The 19,714-nt window shown below is 39.0% G+C and overlaps 1 protein-coding gene across 2 annotated transcripts in view; it reads right to left on the reverse strand.

The window, feature by feature from the left end:
* ANO1 (anoctamin 1) overlaps positions 1-19,714 on the reverse strand; it is an 83,254-nt gene that overhangs the window by 46,884 nt on the left and 16,656 nt on the right. For both annotated transcript variants that reach the window (XM_071559251.1, XM_071559250.1), the window contains exon 2: positions 1,452-1,630. In XM_071559251.1, coding sequence (XP_071415352.1) covers positions 1,452-1,630 — 179 coding nt within the window. The remainder of the gene's footprint in view (positions 1-1,451; positions 1,631-19,714) is intronic.

Raw genomic sequence — 19,714 nt, forward strand, 5'->3', positions numbered from 1 at the left:
TGCAAGATGCAAGAAAAGTAAGATTCAAAATACAATTCCACTTCCAAGCATTTATCACAGGACAACTGCAGAAATATAAAAAAGGTACTAACAATTATTCATTCCTACTTTCATAGCACTTCCTGTGCAGAATTCACAATTCTACCCTTGGAGATAAAAAAAAAAAAAAGGAAATTCACGAATAACTTTGTTTGGTTTTACAAAAAACATCACAGGAGTAGCTTTGCAGGGACATTTTCTGGCTTTTAAGTTTACAGAAGAACATTCACCCTTCATATAGTGAAAAGGACTTCTGCTCCAAGAGAAAGCAACTGGCCATCAGGCATAAATCATAGGAGTTAAAATCCTTTGGGGATGTGTAAACCTGCTTGTTTTGTACATAAACTGGTTTTTAAGACAGACCTATTTTTAAAGCCCAGATGAAAAGAGGAATTACTGAGCTTGCTGTACAAGGTATCATGGTCCATACAGCCAAAACTGATGCCCTATCTAGATATTCCCATTTAGTTCTTAAGCATAACTTCAACATAAAAGAGCATCCATAGCTTCCCACTGATAACTTAGGAGAAGTTGCAGCTACCGAAGGTTCAATAAATGTATTAATATATGAGAATATGCAATCAGGATGCAGCCAAAAACTTGGTTCCTTTTTGAAAGGACCAGATTATTTTAAGATGGGGTATTAATGCTGAAAGGTTCTAATGGGCCACAGGCTTTCTTGCAGGGCTGCTGTGCTGAAATGCAGAGTTGCACTGACTTAGCCCAAGTAAAGCTCATGTCCCTTCACTGAAAGGAACAGAGAAAAGACATTTCAGTTTTGCCACAGCAGGAGAGATATTTACACTCTAAGAGAATCTCCATCCTAACTAAGCACAAGCACAATAAATCCCACATCTTGCTTTTTCTGGTACCTCTTTGTACCCCTTTCCCCAGTGAGATCTGTTATACAGCTCATTCCACCTCAATAAACTTATTTTTATGTGTTTATGATAGAACCAACTCATCATCATGTTGGGTGTTCATATTACAAACTGCCTTTAAAATCCGTGTTATGGAATTTAACTAAGGCACAATGATCTCACCTCTATTGTGTGCTACAGATTATTAGTTTAACATTACCAATGTTAACAATGGCTTTGGCAGGAAATTTAAGATATCCTTTTCTGTTCTCCTATATATGGGGAGGGAGATAAAAAGGTTGCCACAGCCTTAGTGCCAGATTCCTTACTCTGAGAAGAGGTAACCCCTTTTTCATGCTACAGGTTAAACAAGGTTCTTTTTCACACACCAAACTACATCAGCATGCCCTGATGAGGCAAATCCTTCCCAGCACCCTTGAAAAGCAGAAGGAGAGGATTTCAGAGCAACCTGGGAATGGGAAGAAGGAGAAATAAGCTGAAGGGTAAAGTGGAATGTGCCTGTTTTGGCCCATCTGCAGGTCCTTCACTCACTGTGCTCTCGTGCTGGTCATATCCGATGTCCTCAATAGCTCGGATGTTGATGATGTGGATCCCCTTCTCTTCAGCAGGCAGACAGGAGTATTTCTTGTTGACCCTCATTCCTGTCTCCTCTGGAGCCTCACTGAGGTCTTCTGGCAGAAAATCCACCCCATGAAACTTGCTGTCTGCGTCTGAAAAGAAAACGAGCAGTTTTGTCAAGACACTTTAATCCCAACACTTGCTCCTCCCAGAGCCACCCAAAAACTGAAACGGATCCTGTTCCTGCCTCCTTCTGCCAATGAGCCCTTGGGCAGGGCTCCCACCCCTTCTCTGGGCCTCCCTTCTCAGCTTTCCTCAGCCCTCTTCAGCCCCACCTGGGTCTCCTGCTCCTCCTCCAGAGTTAACTCAGTGCCTCAGGATGTGTTCACTCCATGGTCTCAGAGAATGATTATATTTCTTGGCAAGAGAAGGTAAAAAAGGGGGGGAAAGAGAAAAACTACCTGGGAATGAGCTGGTGAGGATAGGTGGCATGGTGTTTTCCTCTTTTCAAGAAGTATTTTTGCCTTCAACATGCACTTGTTCATGATGAAAATCTAAGCTGATGGTTTCCCTTCAAGTCCTTACACACTTTATCTGATCTCCTGAGCTGTTCTTGAAGCAGTCTTGAAAATCTGGGTTTTCTCCCTCTCAACCTGCCACACACCTGAACTGTTTCCCCTCACTACTGAAGTATATAGATAGGCTAAAGGATTTAGTATCAAAATTTCTCTACAAACTGAGCAACCAGAAAACTGACAAAATGCAAACCAGTGTTTGCATATGTGCACTTATACAAGCCACAGGCAAAGTGTTACACGATTTTATTAATTTTGACATGGAAATAAATGTCATTGAAGTAAAATGCTGCAGCATTGCACTGTTTTTATTTATTTTTCTTTTAAAAAAACACACAGGAACAGGACTTGCTTGTCTAAAGAGTGAACATAAAGCAAGAATTTTAGAACTTAGGCTTTAGGTTTCCCAAACAACAAAACCATGCAGAGGAACACACTATAACAGCAGCTACATTACAACAGGCAGTTGTTGCTGCAACGAGTTCAACACTCAGATAGCAGCAGAAATTGTACAGAGCTATCCCTTTAGGAAAAATACTTCCCTCCTCCCTAGAGTTGCCCAGAAGCTTATGATGAGTTGAGGGCAGATAACACATTTAAATTAGCTATGACCTTGCCTAAGAGCACATTACTGCTCTTCACCACATTACCCGTCTGGATCTGGTTGAACTTCAGGGATGATGCCAAAGGAAGGGACAGGGAAAATCTCATTCCCCAGCAAGTTTACAGATGATGTGAAACTGAGGAGCACAGTTGATAAGCTGGAGGGTAAGGCTGTCACTTCAAAGGGGCTTAACATGCTGGAAAAATGGGTTCGCAGCAGCCTCATGAAACTCAGAGAAGTCAAATATGAAGTCCTGCACTTGAACAGACTAATCTCAACCACAGACTAAGTGTGGACTGATACAAATTAGTTCTGCAGGAAAAGGACCTGATAGTCCTAGCAGACAGGTTCAAAGTGAGTGATCATCTTGAATTGCTGCATATTGGACCCCATTTGTAAGAAAGCAAAACCAGCAGATCTTGGGAAATTATTTTCTCCTTTAGTGACGCTTGCCAGACCACAGCTATAGAGTGCTGTGCCCAGTTTTGGCTTCCCAGCACTAAAAGGACAGTGACAAACTTGAGCAGGTCTAGTAGAGGAACATCAAGATGGTCAAGGGGCTCAAGTGCACAAGGAGAGGCTGAGAAACCCCCAATTATGCAGCCCAAAGAAGAGAAAGCAAATGATGGGGTCCCACTCCTGCCTTCAACTACCAACACAGCAGTGCCAGATTCTTCCAACAGGTGCACAACAAAAGGATGGGAGGCTACAGACATGAGTTGCAACAAAGGAAATTATAACCAGATATTAAAAAAATCTCAATTCTCTAACAAGGGTGATCACGTGATGGAGAAGGAGCCAGTGAAGCTACAAATCCCTATCCATCCCTGGAGATAGTCAGAGCTTGACCACATAATGGTCCCAAGCAACCTGACCCAACCCTAATGTTGGGAGGGCACTACAAGGGCCTGGTGACACACAGGAGCTCATATGGACAACCACCTGCATCAGCAGAGGAGGAAGATCCAGCTAAAAGCTTGGTACATCTCCTGAACTTATCAGAGAAAGATGAACATTATTATTAGGAAAGTCACTCTTCTGTGGAACTTGCAGTTATGCTTCTCTGGAACTTGCAAACACCACGAGTTTGTGGATCATTTCAGTTCTGGGAAACGTGGTGCCCCAAGTGACTCTCTACAGGCTGCTTTCCTAGAGACTTCAGTGCTCATTAACCTAATCACCTTTCCATAAAATCTGGGCACTAATTACCTCCCATATTCATGTGCACAGCATTGAACACACACCTCTCTGCAGATCTGGGCTGCTGTTGTTGGCTTTTCTCGGTTTCCTCAGAACAGATGCCACACTTGTGATCCTGTGACAACATCCTCACACTCGGTGAGCCACTTGAGTAACAATTTGCAACAGTTAAAGATGTTTTTCCTGGGGAAATGCAGAGATGAAGCCAAAAAAGCCTCTGTCTCCTGAGAGCAATTAGCACATTTGTAATGATTGCCTACCTAATGTACTCTCTGTTCCCCCCAATGTACACATTCACAGACACACAGAATCCCTGGACAATGGGAACTGAAAAAAGTGTGATGAACTGCAGGACTCCACATACTCAAGCTTTAATTCTATACTCACAAATAATATAACACCTTTTGAAACTTCATAAATGTAAGAGTATGCATTTTTTAATGTAGAAGAATGCCTGAAATAACTTTGTAGAAACAGTGGATTAAGTCTCTTCCTTTTCCTCCTTTCACACCTGTACTAATGTCCTAGTTCAGCAGGAGGGACCAGCTAACCCTGTGTGGGGGTGATCAAAGCTGTGTATTCTACCCCCTCTATTCATTCCCCAAGGGCAATGGGCCATTGGCAGCAGCTGCCCAGGGAGCCATTATCACCTTCATACCCAGCCTGAGGGGGCGGAGCTGCTAATGGGCCATCAACAGTTCAACACCCCCTGGCTCCCAGAGTTAATCACCCATTGTGTGAGTCCCCGCCCAGGGGGAGGGACTGAGTGCTCCCTGAGGGTACATAAGTGGTGGGTAAGAAGACCTCGGGAACTTCTCGTGGGATTCAGAGCAGCAGCAGGACCTTGACAGGAGGAGATCACCGCTCTCGCCCAGACCACAGCCCTCACCTGCACCAACAGGTTTTTCATTTCCTTTTGCTCTGGACTTGGGGGAGCCACAGGGGTCTCAGCACAAGGGCAAACAAACCCCCTTGGGTTTGTGCCCCAGGACACTGGGTTATACTGCTGGGGTTTTGTGAGTTGAAAGCAATTTCTCTTGTGTGTCAGTGTTGTTATTGTAATATTATTATTAAATTTTAGGTCTGACTTATAATCTCTCTTGTGGTGAGTTCATTTCCCCTGCTGGTTCACCTTTAAACCAGCACAACTAAGTAAAACCAAATTCCTGCAGCAGATTACAAAGGATATTAGAAGAGAAGCACCTTTTACTGACTATGAATCTGAATAATTAGTGTATCTTATAATGGGCCAGCAAAGTGAAGAGTGCTGGTTTAGAAATTACAGCTGGGCTGGAATAGGTTTAGGGCAGAAAAATCACAAGCTTCATTGAGTCCAAAGGACTTCCCTGTGCTCTGGAGCTGCACTTCTGAGCAGTATTTGTTGAGCCCACGGCACAGAGCAAGGAGACCTGCTGAAATGATTCAGGACTGTTGTGCAAGCCCAAACAATTCCCCAGCCACAAGAATATTTACACACCAGTAGCCTGGCAATATCAGAAATAATAAATGCTTCAGGTAGGCAATGAATCATACAATTTTGGTTTATTGGGACTCCTGGAAAAGATGGGAGTTGCGAGAGCTTTCTTGGTATAATCTTAATTAGAACAAGTTTGATTTCTGTACTTAAAGATGATGTCAGGATTAAATACAAAGTAAAGCCATCCAAACCACTTTGGTAACTGCAAACACACAGGGATTATAACCAGTTCCCTTGTGCTGATTTGGCAGAAGTCACAGCTTTCTGTTGCAGAACACAAAGCATCTTTTTACATGGAATGGAGTATTTTGAAGACTTAAACTGACAAATCTCTATTTTATGTTAATCATATTATTATACAAGGACAATAATTAAATCTCCAGATAAAATCATGTTGGGAATTATTTATGACAAGATAGGAGATGTAAGATGAGGAGTGCAAAGCCCATTAATGTCCTACTGCAGCCAGACTGACATACTAATCTCTTTGTTGGGAGCTGAAAGAGGAGAGCATTGTAAAAATTGCTGGCTTTGCTGCCTTCCAGTGCTGACTAACCCACTCTCTTCTATTTATTAAGCAGGAAACACTACAACAAAGATTTGAAGAAGCACTCAATACGTTTCAACACAGCCATAAAACCAATCCACCTTTTCTCCTCTATCCCTAGCTCATCTTGTTCAAAACCCCAAGGATTTCAAGGCAGCAGAAGTCCTTAATATTCCTGGAACAAAGACTCAGACCCACCCAATCCTCCTTCTCCATTTTACTATGGATTGCTTTGTCATTTCTCAGTATTTGCCATGAATCACAAAACACCCTGCCAAGTGTGCAATTCAGAATGAGACACTTTCAAGTGTTCCTCACCTGACTCCAAACATCCACATTCTGTAACAGTGCTGAAAGCTGAAAAGCTTTTGATACCAATTTCAATCCCACCCATGAACCAGGTTTGAGAAGGTATCTGGTGACCACCAGATGTGTGTGGAGCTTCCACCTCCCTTAGCACAGGTACTGCCAGTTAATTCCCATATTTGCTGTTCATAACCTTGTATTTTCACAGCTGGAATGAAAGAAATGACTTTTAGGCAGCATTTTTGTTTAAGAACAGCTCCGTAGGGTAAGTGACCATACAAATACCCTTACAGAACTGAAAACCTGCTCTAGAAAATGATGTATTTTCTCCATGATTAGCCTCAGACTCACTCAATCAGCTTATTAATGTTACAGTCATAATCAAGCATGGCTACTGAATATTCTCAGACAAAAAAAATACTTTAACCATTCAAATGGATTTAAAAATTGCACTCACACAATGCAGTTTCTCCAGAAATATCCCACGCTACTTCTAAAATGAGCATCACCAAGTCAGTAAGAGTATACAGAGAGAAATGGACAACTATTTCCCTGCTCAACCTGAAAGCAGTAATGTTGCTTAAGTTGCCTTCCCTTATCTCCCTTCCTTTTCTTTTTAGGGATTATGTTTAAGAAAGTGGTAGAACTGAGAAGTCATAAAGACATCTGAATTAACTGTCCTAGTTGTTCTCAAGAAGGAAGAAGAATTGTGAGACCACGTGATTTAAATGTCCACCTTCTTATTTTGTTACTTTATATAAATTATTACAGAATTCAGAATGGAAAATTAAGAATCACTCAGGTAATGACCCTGCTGAGATAGCATAATAAGAAATCATCTACACATACACACACACACATATATATGCAAAAAAAATACATACAACTTGTAAGTAAAGATTGAATATCTTGTTTATACCGGTATGTCAGATATTTTTTTGGATTTGGGTTCTTTTTTTAAGAAAAACTTTGATATGATACTGAAATAAAAAGCCTTTGACTGGTTTTGCTTGCTACATATTGCCCCCTAGCAGCAGAATCCTCCTTCAGCACATTGTCACCCATTTCTTCACCTCCTGCATCTTCCAAATTCAAAGTCAGAGGTTGGGCTAAGAAGGAAAAAAAAATCACCCATCATTTTCTCCTTTTCTTCTTCCCTGCCACCTCCTGATTCACTCCAAGGCTGCCAGATTTAGAGCCCCAAATCCCTGCTCCATCCTCAGGAAAAACAAGGCAAGGCAAATGCCACAGGAGGCTCTGTCTGCCACCCCAGCGGCACATCTGGGTCATTCCTGCTGGCCCTGGAATCTCTGCCACGGGAATGCCACTGAGGATACCCACTGCTGGCACAGAGGGCAGTTCTTTTTTGGGCTGCTGACACCTGTTTACGAGGAACTGGCCTGGGCCCAGCAGCCTGGACAGGAACTGCAGTGCTCTCCATCCAAGGAGCTCTTGGATGTGTCCTCAACTTTTGTTCTGTTCAAAAGCCACACATTCAGCACTGATTAGAGCCACATCTGGGACGACCTGATTGCAATTTTCCCTCCCCTCTCCATTTGTGAATGGCCAGATGTGCCTCCATCTGTGCTGTTACTTGTGAAGAGGCAGCAGGTTTCACTCAAGACATTGACTGGAAATTTAGTGCCTTTGGGGATGTTGACACCTCCTGTTCATCCCTTCAGGGATCTCGACACCTCCTGTCCATCCCTTCAGGGATCTCGACACCTCCTGTCCATCCCTTCAGGGATCTCGACACCACCTGTCCATCCCTTCAGGGATCTCGACACCTCCTGTCCATCCCTTCAGGGATCTCGACACCTCCTGTCCATCCCTTCAGGGATCTCGACACCTCCTGTCCATCCCTTCAGGGATCTCGACACCTCCCGTCCATCCCTTCAGGGATCTCGACACCTCCCGTCCATCCCTTCAGGGATCTCGACACCTCCCGTCCATCCCTTCAGGGATCTCGACACCTCCCGTCCATCCCTTCAGGGATCTCGACACCTCCCGTCCATCCCTTCAGGGATCTCGACACCTCCTGTCCATCCATCTGCAGAAAGGTGACTCTCTGCCCCTTTCATTTTCTCTAACACCACCTTGGAACTCACTCATCTCCTTTGCTTTTCCACTTCTTTTAAAACTTACAGCCTGCTTATTACCTTCATGAATCAACCATGATGTTATGATCCAATCCATTAAAAAAAAAAAAAGATCAAACAGTGAAATAAAACTTGGATTCCATGGACAGTTGCCTTCATAGACTAGAAAGACTTTTAAAGTAGGACAATCTTAATATACCTGAAGCTGACAACCTTGTTGGCCCTTTGTATCACACTGAAATGACTTTGTGCCCAGGATTTGGGAGTCTGAAAACCCACTGCTGTCACATGGGTGGAAAAAATTCAGGTCCTGGCAGGATAATTTGAATGATGAGGTGGCTCAGCTCTATTTCTCAGTACTGAGAATGGTGGGTCTCTAGAGTGGGGCTGCAGCTTTCCTGGAAGGCTGTCTACAGCTTTAAAGTTATTGATCTATTATTATCCTCAACATGTTAAAAGCAGGTTAGAAGGACACACAACCAATGACATCATTTCTATTTCTGCCCTTCTATTTTTGCCTTTGAAGATGAATTCACCCTGTTTGCCCCAGGCTTGAACACTTCTGATCTGATACAAGCCTTGGGAAATGAGAAATATAAAAACAAAGGGCAAAATCACCTAGAAGGTGCTGTGATAGTAAAATGATTGACTGAAATGGCATTTTCAGCAGCACCTAAAGGACCAGAAAATATAAATTCTACCACAGCATTACTGCCTGTTTATTTAGACCCCATGAAATCTGGTATTTTATAAAGATACAGGAAATCTCCCACCCCATCCCAAGAGAAATTGCACTTTTTTTCACCCCAACTACCAACAACTATTTAATGGAAAGTCTGTTTTTAGGTATATTTCTAATATACCTAAATTAAGCACTCTTCTTCTGCCAGACACCAGAAAAATATTTCAGATTTGCTCCTGTTGCTATTCCACAAAAAACAGCACTAAAGCCACACTCAAATTTATCCTGAAAACAAGAATAGACCAGATATGGAAGAGCTACTGAATCCATGCTCAATGAATCCTGTCAGTAATGTTTTGAAGGGTTATGATGCTCATTATTTTTGCCAGTATGTTCTGAGGGAAGACAGTTTTTATCAATGAGAGCAGCAAGATGCAAGGAAAAAATACTATAAAAGAGATTATGGGCAGAGAACTGGTATGTATTGAGACAACATACCCCTAAACTCTCACCAGCTTTTTAAGATGCTTAAATACATTTAAAATATTAAGTATATTGCTTTTTACCAGGCTATTACAAAAGGCTCATTATAGCAATGAGGTGAAAATGAGGTTGCAGAGATTATCAGTTGTACTGTAACATCTCAGTCATGGACTGCAACCTGGGGCTGAGGCCTTAGCATGTTCTGACTGGCAAAGCTGATCTTTATCCCAGAGGTTTCCCATTTAAAGTTCTAATCTTGAGACATTTGCACTCCGGTTTACATTTCCATGCAGAGTCACAAGAGCTTTTGGACCACACACACTTAGCTAAGGATGCTTTGGAAGGATTTGCTAACCTGATAAAGGTTTGGGATCAGTCACCACCTTCAGGAGCTGCAGCTCTTGCACCTCAGCCTTGAGAGAGGCAGTCACTGGGGCTGGGTCTTGCAGGGCAGAGCTCCACCTTGTTTATATATGTTTTTGAGGTGTGCCAAGGCAGGTGGAGCTGGTTTGATAGAGACATGGTGGCATGTGACAGGCACCCAAGGTCCCAGTGCAGCCTCCACCTCTCTCTGTGCCATGTGAGGACAGCAAACCAAATCCTGCACTGAGCAAACGCTTGGCTCTCTCAAGTTTTCTTCTTACCTTGGATGCAGAACAACACTGATATGTCCCAATAACTGGGCAAGTTTCACTGGCAGTTGAAGCAATCTCTCTCCTTGAAAATCAATGAACAGGAAAAGCTCTATTAACTCTTGTCTATCCAAGAAAATGCCTTCCCTAGTCTTCATTAACTAAGTGAAGCATTACAGAGGCAGAAGACCTAAGCAGTGATGATGCAACCAGGCTCCTTGTTTTCCAAAAAGAGCTGAGATCTGACTGCCCTAGAGAGGTTGATGCTCTGGGCAGGGGCCATGTGCCAGCCAACAAGCTTGCCCTGTGCCAGAGGATGCAGGAACACAGGCTGCAGGAAAATCAGATACTCCTGCCTCAGATTCCTGGTGGTCCCCTCTTGAGGGGTAAAATTCTTGGAGCAGAAAGGTAATCCATCAAATCCTTCAGCAAAGACAACTTCCCTTCAGTGCAGGCAAGAGGAAGAATTGGGCCAGTGCCTTGGGAAGGCATTTCCAGACCCCCAGATGAAAGGCACACTTGGAATGTTTGAGCAGGGACAGACATTCTTTGCAGTGTGGCCCTGGGCAAGGAAGCTGCTAAGGTCAGCAGGGCCAAGCCCAGTATCACCAGACCTCTTCCTTAAGGAGCTTTGGACAGTATTTCTTATCCAATACATCTTCCTATCAAAGGAGCACTCAGATCCAAGCATGAACAGCTGCCCTGTAGGTTTTGCAACCAGGGACAGGCTTATTAGTAAGCCTGGATTATCCAAAGGCACAATGGTCAATCCACATTTGCTGCTGAGAAACCAAGGAGAGGAATCTGCCATGAAATTCCGGTCAGGTGTAAAAACGGAAAGAAGCAGAACGTGGAGGGTTCTGTGGTTGTTGCAGGTGCTCAAAGGCAACTGGGCCAAAACCTCTATCCAAATTTTTAAGTTTCACCCCTAATTTGTTCACGTTTGTTGTGCAGCAGTACTTTTCCAAAAGGAGCTCAGAATCCACACCAAAGGTATGGATTATAGGAGCAGATTTCTGCACGGAGGGAGTTGTGTTCACAGCTTAACACCACTCTCTCCAAAAAACCAAGCAACAAACCCCATGAGTGCAATACCATGAGAATCTAAGACAGGCATATTTTGAAAGGTCATTGTGTTCAACTCCTGTATAAAGAAAAAAATCAAAGAGATGTCCTAAAAAAAAAAAAAAGACAGTTTTTCTAATTACCATTATCATGTATAGCACTAATAATAAAGAGCAGTTATATTCCAGTATTTTATTTCAAAAAGTGTGAGATGAACAGCAAAAGGGAGAGTCCTTTCTGTTTTGCTCATTATTCTTTAAGAAATCATCTCCAGAAAGAGAGTGGCAACCACAAGCATCATCAGCATCATCAGCCTTCCCATGACAAACTCTCAATACTCTCACTTTAGTACCAGGTATGAATCCTCCTCCATTCAGGAACCAACGCTGAGCAGCAGAAATGTAGGGCCCACCCAAACAAAACTGGAAATTCTAGATTTTCAAACAGCGTTTCCCTTCTGTAGCCAAATAGGCTGTTAATTCCCAAATTGTGGCTGTTCCACCAAGCCCAAAATGCTTCCCACACTGATGACGGTTTGCCCAAAGATACTCTGGGTAAAGAAAGGAAACAAAAGCTCCTGCCAAGAGCAAACATTTGACACCAACACAGATAGAGAGAAAACATCATTTGTTTTCATATTTCCTGAGAAAGACACTGAAGATGTTGTAACCTTGTTATTTGTAGAGGGTCAAGGTTTCAGCCTAGAATTTAGGAAAGGAATTTATTTTCCCCTGAAGTGTGATTAAGTTTATAAGCTTAAGACAAGTTTTGATTGTGTTTTCATGTTTTGGTTAGCAGAATAATATTTTACTTTTTGTCTCTTCTTTTTTTGAAAAAGGAAAATGTGCTGTTCCTTTATCTGGTAAATGTTTATCCATCCTGTGTTAAAAAAACCTAAACAATAGAATAAAATGGAATTAAACTTTAATATATTGCTTATCTTCAAGCATTGAAACATTTAGAAAAACAATACTGTGCATGAAAATAAAAATTTTGTTTTACCCAAAATATTTAGAAAAGTAATTTTTTTTATATTGTCCTTTATTGTATCTGTTATTCCATAAACTCTTTCAGAAGATGTTGTAAACTGCTATTTGCAAACGTTACAGCTATTTAATAGCACATATTCTATGCTGGTTGGTTCAGTCAATTGACAAAACATTTTTGTCAGCTACACTTCTAGTCTCATAGTCTATATTTTTAGGGTACTTTTTAAATATTCAAGCTCTTCAGAAATTATCTTGCTTTAAAACCAGCAATAAATTTATTGCTGATTAAGAGAAAGAAAAGCTTTTCTCCCTGACCTCAATAAGGATGTCAATATTGGAATTTAAAGGAACAGAGGGCAACTAGTGAAATAAAAACAAAGGTGTCACAATTCTGACTGATTTCAAATCCAGTGGAGATACAACCTTGAACCATTTTTATTTATTTTATTTTTATTTTTCTTTTATTTATTTTTTATTTTTATTTTATTTCATTTTTATTTTATTTATTTTATTTTTATTTTTATTTTCTTTTTCTTTTATTTTTCCTTCATTTTTCTTTTATTTATTTTTTTATTTTTTATTGTTATTTTATTTCATTTTTATTTTATTTATTTTATTTTTATTTTTATTTTCTTTTTCTTTTATTTTTCCTTCATTTTTCTTTTATTTATTTTTTTTATTTTTTATTTTTATTTTATTTCATTTTTATTTTATTTATTTTATTTTTATTTTTATTTTCTTTTTCTTTTATTTTTCCTTCATTTTTCTTTTATTTATTTTTTTTATTTTTTATTTTTATTTTATTTCATTTTTATTTTATTTATTTTATTTTTATTTTCTTTTTCTTTTATTTTTCCTTCATTTTTCTTTTATTTATTTTTTTTTATTTTTTATTTTTATTTTATTTCATTTTTATTTTATTTATTTTATTTTTATTTTTATTTTCTTTTTCTTTTATTTTTCCTTCATTTTTCTTTTATTTATTTTTTTTTTATTGTTATTTTATTTCATTTTTATTTTATTTATTTTATTTTTATTTTTATTTTCTTTTTCTTCTATTTTTCCTTCATTTTTCTTTTATTTATTTTTTTTATTTTTTTATTTTTATTTTATTTCATTTTTATTTTATTTATTTTATTTTTATTTTTATTTTCTTTTTCTTCTATTTTTCCTTCACTTTTCTTTTATTTATTTTTTTATTTTTTAATTTTTATTTTATTTCATTTTTATTTTATTTATTTTATTTTTATTTTCTTTTTCTTTTATTTTTCTTTCACTTTTTCTTTTATTTTATTTTTATTTTTTATTTTTATTTTATTTCATTTTTATTTTATTTTTTTATTTTTATTTTTATTTTCTTTTTCTTCTATTTTTCCTTCACTTTTCTTTTATTTATTTTTTTTATTTTTTTATTTTTATTTTATTTCATTTTTATTTTATTTATTTTATTTTTATTTTTATTTTATTTTTCTTTTATTTTTCCTTCATTTTTCTTTTATTTATTTTATTTTTACTTTTTATTTTTATTTTATTTTTATTTTTTATTTTATTTCATTTTTATTTATTTTATTTTTATTTTCTTTTTCTTTTATTTTTCTTTCACTTTTTCTTTTCTTTTATTTTTATTTTTTATTTTTATTTCATTTTTATTTTATTTATTTTATTTTTATTTTTATTTTATTTTTCTTTTATTTTTCCTTCATTTTTCTTTTATTTATTTTATTTTTACTTTTTATTTTTATTTTATTTTTATTTTTTATTTTATTTCATTTTTATTTATTTTATTTTTATTTTCTTTTTCTTTTATTTTTCTTTCACTTTTTCTTTTCTTTTATTTTTATTTTTTATTTTTATTTCATTTTTATTTTATTTATTTTATTTTTATTTTCTTTTTCTTTTATTTTTCTTTCACTTTTTCTTTTCTTTTATTTTTATTTTTTATTTTTATTTCATTTTTATTTTATTTATTTTATTTTTATTTTTATTTTCTTTTTCTTTTATTTTTCCTTCATTTTTCTTTTCTTTTATTTTTATTTTTTATTTTTATTTCATTTTTATTTTATTTATTTTATTTTTATTTTTATTTTCTTTTTCTTTTATTTTTCCTTCATTTTTCTTTTATTTATTTTATTTTTACTTTTTATTTTTATTTTATTTATTTTATTTCATTTTTATTTTATTTCATTTTTATTTTATTTCATTTTTATTTTATTTCATTTTTATTTTATTTCATTTTTATTTTCACACTGTCAGACTCCAGCCCCATTAAAGATCAAGGCACCCTTTCCAAGAGCTTGGTAAAAATGGACCTCGTGTATTCAGTGGGACCAGGGCTTTACCCTGAGCCAACACACACGTGTGGCCCTCTCTGCCTCCTTCAAAAACCTCCAAAAAAAATCAAGACAACTTTCCAAGGGATGTAAATTTGTTGCCAAGTGGGAGCCACAGAGGAAGAGCCTCAAAGAGGCTTTGAGAGAAAATGTGTCTGGGACCGAATTCTGTGGCCCATAAAACACCATATGGGGGGAGAGGGGTGAAAATTGGTGAGGGACTTGATTAGGGGAAACTCTGTCAGATCTTCTCCCTGAGGAACAGCTTCCATTGAATCAGCTCCTCCACCATGAATAAATGTAAATTTAGTGCCCCCAAACAGGGCACACAGACTGCACCTCCATCAGTAACTCCACAAACTTACATGAAGAAATATTTCAGCACTGCAACACATGTAATGTTTCTGAATCTATTTATTTTCTTTACCTAATTTTAACACAGGTATGACTTTTGTTTGGATGAAACTAGGACTTTTTTCCTGATAACTTTTGCCTATAACTGTATTCCTTCAGGGAGTATTTATAAATCAGATCAACACTTGGAATTCTTTATTCCTTTCCTTCCTGCAGGCTGGTCCTTGCCTGTGAAGCCCTTGTGGCAGGACAGCAAATGTCACCACAGCACAGTTCCAGACAAAGCAGTTCAACAAGGCTGCACTTCAGGGGAACTTCACAGAACGAAGAAAACCTTCTTGATGAACATCCCACAATGCTACATCACAAAATTGTGGTTTTTTGTGGAAGGCTGGATGCTCTGATGGTGCTGAAAATTGGAGCAAATATAAACATTGGCATGACTTGACCCCACCCAAAGCTTTTGGAGCACCAGTTCTCACAGGAGAAAATATCTACAGATATTGTCACTCCTGAACCTGATGTTCCAGTGGAAAAAAAAAAAATGCACCATTGCACCTACTCCAGCCTATATAATGACTTCCACAGCACCCCATTGGGATCTCCTTGGGCTGGGAAATAACAAGTGATTGCTCTGCTAATCTTTATTTTTGCTCATCAGCCATCAGCCTCTTAGAAGGGACTCAGGCTATGACCTTTGCAACAAGATTTAAGAAGCCAAGCACCAAAAATCAGCCAATTGTAGAAAAATCTCCATCTGAAATGCTGGTTTTCATAATAAACCAGTGACTTGCTGGTGTGACAAAGGGACACTTCTTGCTAATCTTGAGGCTTTTGAGTGCTTGTATCCTGTTTGGCTTCTTTCCTTATTCCTGCTTATTTGGGGAATTCATGGTGTGATTCCCAGAGGTTTGGATGCTGCATCACTTACCCATGTCAATCAACGATCTGGAGCACTGTTTAAATATGGAAACACTTTGTAGCAGCCCAACCAAAGGGACTGGTTTGTGCTGCTGCTGTGCCTTAGGAAACTTTCTGGGAAAAAAAGAGGAGAGATCTCCTGGTGCAGTCAGCAATTAATCTTCCATGAATTCCCCAGCACCTCTGCACCATATCACACAGCTGGAAGTTTTACAGATTGCAAAATCCTGAAGCAGGTCAACAGATAAAAATTCCCACCTGCAATGACCTTTTGAAACTCTGTTCTTCAGGGTGAAGCTTTGCTGGTTCATCACCAGGAACAAAACCAGCCGTGGGAGCAGTTCAAGCTGGGATGCCAAGAGTCTTAAATTCATCAACATCCCTACCACTGGCACAGGGTCCATTCCATGCCACCCTTGAACTCGAGACCCTTTCTTCTGGTTTTGGGAAAGATATTGCTGGTTTTATCCTTTACTGACAGTCCAGCCCTCTTCTTACTTTGTAGATACCAAAGACATGGATGTTTCTGCTCAAGGCCAGGTGTCTCGTTTTTGGAAGACACTTTCTTTTGAGGACCTCTGCAAGTCACCATAGTCAGCAGAGGGGTTCTCAGAGCAGCCAACAGCATCAAACCAACTTGCAGCCAACACCTTCAGATCAATCTGCACACCCTGTGCCCAAACAGCACTTCAGAATTTCAAGGAACACCCACAAATAGCTTTGTTCTGACTGTATCTCAGACACAGGAATCCAAACTTAAACAGATGCAAAATGATGGAGGGGCGGATGGCAGTGATGGAGGGAGAAGCTTGTCTTGCTAGAAGACAATAAAAGAACTAGAAAATTACCTCTTTGTTACCTTCTTTCCTCCTCCTCTGTTGAGTGGTCAGGAAGCCAAAGGGCAGTGAAGAACAAATAAGTGCCCATGTGACTTTATTAACATTTAAAATGCTCAGTTTAAGAGATCAGTTTAGATGAGGCTCCAGAGCAATGGAGGGCAAAATAGAAAAGAAAAATAAATAAATAAAAAGAATACAACACTATTTTTGTAATGGTACTTGAGAAATTTATGAATGGGATTCTGTGATGTGGTTGCCTGAAATAGCAAAGATTTTGGACAGGATGACCCAGGAATTCCTGAAAGCAGCTGGCACAGAGGGTTTCCCAGCGCTCCCTTCCCTCTCCTGTAGGATGGGCTTTTCCCTTTGAGATGCAAACAAATTCCAGCATTAACATAGAGCACCTCAGCCTAAGACAAGGATGATAAACATTGCCCCACAAACAACAATTCTATCTAGAAACCCCAAAAAAGACTGCCAACCACGTTGGCCAAACGCTTCTCCTTCACTCCTTTCTTCCAAGGCACATTTTCTTGAATTTCTTTTCATTTTGGTTGCTCTCCTCTCAGTTTTAGGCTGTAGGATGCTTACTTTTGTTGTGAAAAGATGCTTGAAACTGGTTATAGTACTGCAGGTCAGGCTTTTCCAGCCCTGAGCAGCATTAATACATGTTCCCTCCACACAGATATTGTGGATTTATGTTTAGTTTATGAGTCCTAGACCCTTTCCTGAGGAATTGCTATTAAACTGGCTTATTATTCCTGCCCAGATGGAGCATTTTGCACTTGTCTGGTTCTCATCTCAAGTCCTGGGAGCACATCCTCTTCCAGGAAGATAAGCAACAACAGGTCTGCTTTGGTCAGCAGTGGAAGATTTAAGGCTGCTGGTACCAGATCCAAAACTCTGCAGCCACAAGCACAAAATGTTGAACACTTCGCTCGTTCAATTCTCATGAAATTTTTGATGGGGGAATTTGGCATCAGCAGGATTTATTTTAGACCTTTTATCAACTGTTTTGCATGACTAGATGAATAGAGCTGGCATTAACCCACTTGGGTGCTTTTTGGAGGAATTTGACAGAAATACAAACTGGATGTGCCCACACTCCAAGTAATGAAAGCAGCACTCTGTAGTGACCTGATCCTACACAGATCCAATACCTGCAACTCTGGGATCAGGGCAAAAAAGTTTGTTTTTCAAATAGCACAACTTAAGAGGAGTAAAACTGGAGGAGATTCTTCCCTCTGAACATGAGAATACATCTGATGTAAGATCAAAGAAAGAACTTACACTAATTACACTGCAAAACAATCAGCGCTCCAGAACAGATAATAATGAGAAATGAACACTGAAGGAAACTCTGATGTACTTCTTAGATAACTGTGGTACTTTAAAACTGGATTCAGTTCAAACATTTAAAACATGCCAGTCTGAGATCTACATTTCAGATTGAGAATGTGTTGATGCACATCTAGATTTTAAAATAAACACATGGTGGAGCAGAAAGCAGAACACAAACATGGACTGAAAAAAATGCACTCCAAACTCCTGCTTTTCATTTAACTTTCCCCTGTTGAAGTGAGTTAAAACCCACTTCTCCTTCCCACAAGCTAAACCCAAATGCAAAATTTTACTGGAACTATTCTTAATAATTCAGTTTTCAGTCTGGATTGGGTGAGATGCATGTTGACTCAGTGCAATTTGAGTCATGGGTACAGCCTGACAGCTCCTTCTCTGAGCACTTGACTAAGAGGCTTTATTTATAAAGAAACTGAAAATAAATAAGTGCAACACCAGGGGTCAAAGATGTCAGTCCTGACTGAGGAAAACACAAACCTGTGCATATTTCCTCTTCATTCCTCTTGCTGATTCTAAGCAAAGATCTCTGAGGCAGGATGGGTCTGGTTCATTACTGACTAACTTGAAGGACCAAGTTGAAAAAGTGTTTCCAAAAGTGTTCCAGCAATGACAAGGATGAGGAATAACAACTCAAAGCAAATGGATAGAAATTTGGAGTCACTCAAGCTTCTTTAAACACACCATTTTTTCTTTTATTCCTATACAGCAGTAAAATATTTTTCTATAACACCCTTCACGAGAAAATCACCCAAGACAAAACTACAAAGACAGCTGAAGTTTTTCTAAGACTGCAACTGAAACAGGTGAACACAAAAACCACCACAGGGAGGGAAGAAAACATTCCAACAGCAATAACCTTCCAATTCAGAATATTCTGTGTTTCTGTGAACCACCAATTCCTCCATTTACACACCAAATAATGTCCATGTGGTACACTTCATTTTCTCTCTCTGCAGCCTGGCCATGGAAGGTGGATCTCTATCATGATCCAACTTTGATGGCATCAGGTGTCATAAAAACCATGATAATTTCCAATATATCATGAAAACTCAGAAACTGTATTACCAACACAAAATATTTCTCTGCCCCCCATTTACATTTCCTGCATCCTATGAAATTCTTGTGAAAGCCCCATCTGGGGCGTGGAGGGCACAACTGGAACACCTCCATGAGTGACACAAAAAAAAATTACCATAAAGATAAATTTTTAGAAAACACATAAATCACAAGATGGCACGTGCTGTCAGGTTAAACTATATGTGCCAGCACCTGTTGGCCTGTTCAAGAAATTTGCCTTTAGATTTAAGCCCTTCAAAGGGTGGAGAAGGGGCTGTTGCTCGCCCATCACTAAGTGGTTTTAATTACTTTGCTGAAGGGAGACTAAATGAGTGTGTGACAGCTCCAGGGACAAGCATAACACATGGGAACAGCCCTGAGTTATGTATCCACCCCATGAACTACAGCTTTTCAGATTTAAGCAAATTAACCAGAGGTTCTCACTAACTCAGCCAACCTTAAGGACATTTGAGACAAAGGGCATGGAGTGGGGCATCAAAGGGGACACAGGGAACTCTCAGTTGCAAGTATGCCCAGGCTCACTGCCACCAGAATGTCCTGCCACGTGTCCATCATGTCATTCCCAGAGCAGCTGCTGCCCACTGGCACTGCTGGGTGTTTAATTACATGGAGTGAGTTTTGGGAGCCCAGAGCTGCTGTAGCCATCACAGTGGGCACAGGACACAGCAGTCACCTCCAAGGGGGGTCCTTTTGGCAC

Source organism: Pithys albifrons, chromosome 6 (genome assembly GCF_047495875.1).
Source record: "Pithys albifrons albifrons isolate INPA30051 chromosome 6, PitAlb_v1, whole genome shotgun sequence".
Taxonomy (NCBI): domain Eukaryota; kingdom Metazoa; phylum Chordata; class Aves; order Passeriformes; family Thamnophilidae; genus Pithys; species Pithys albifrons.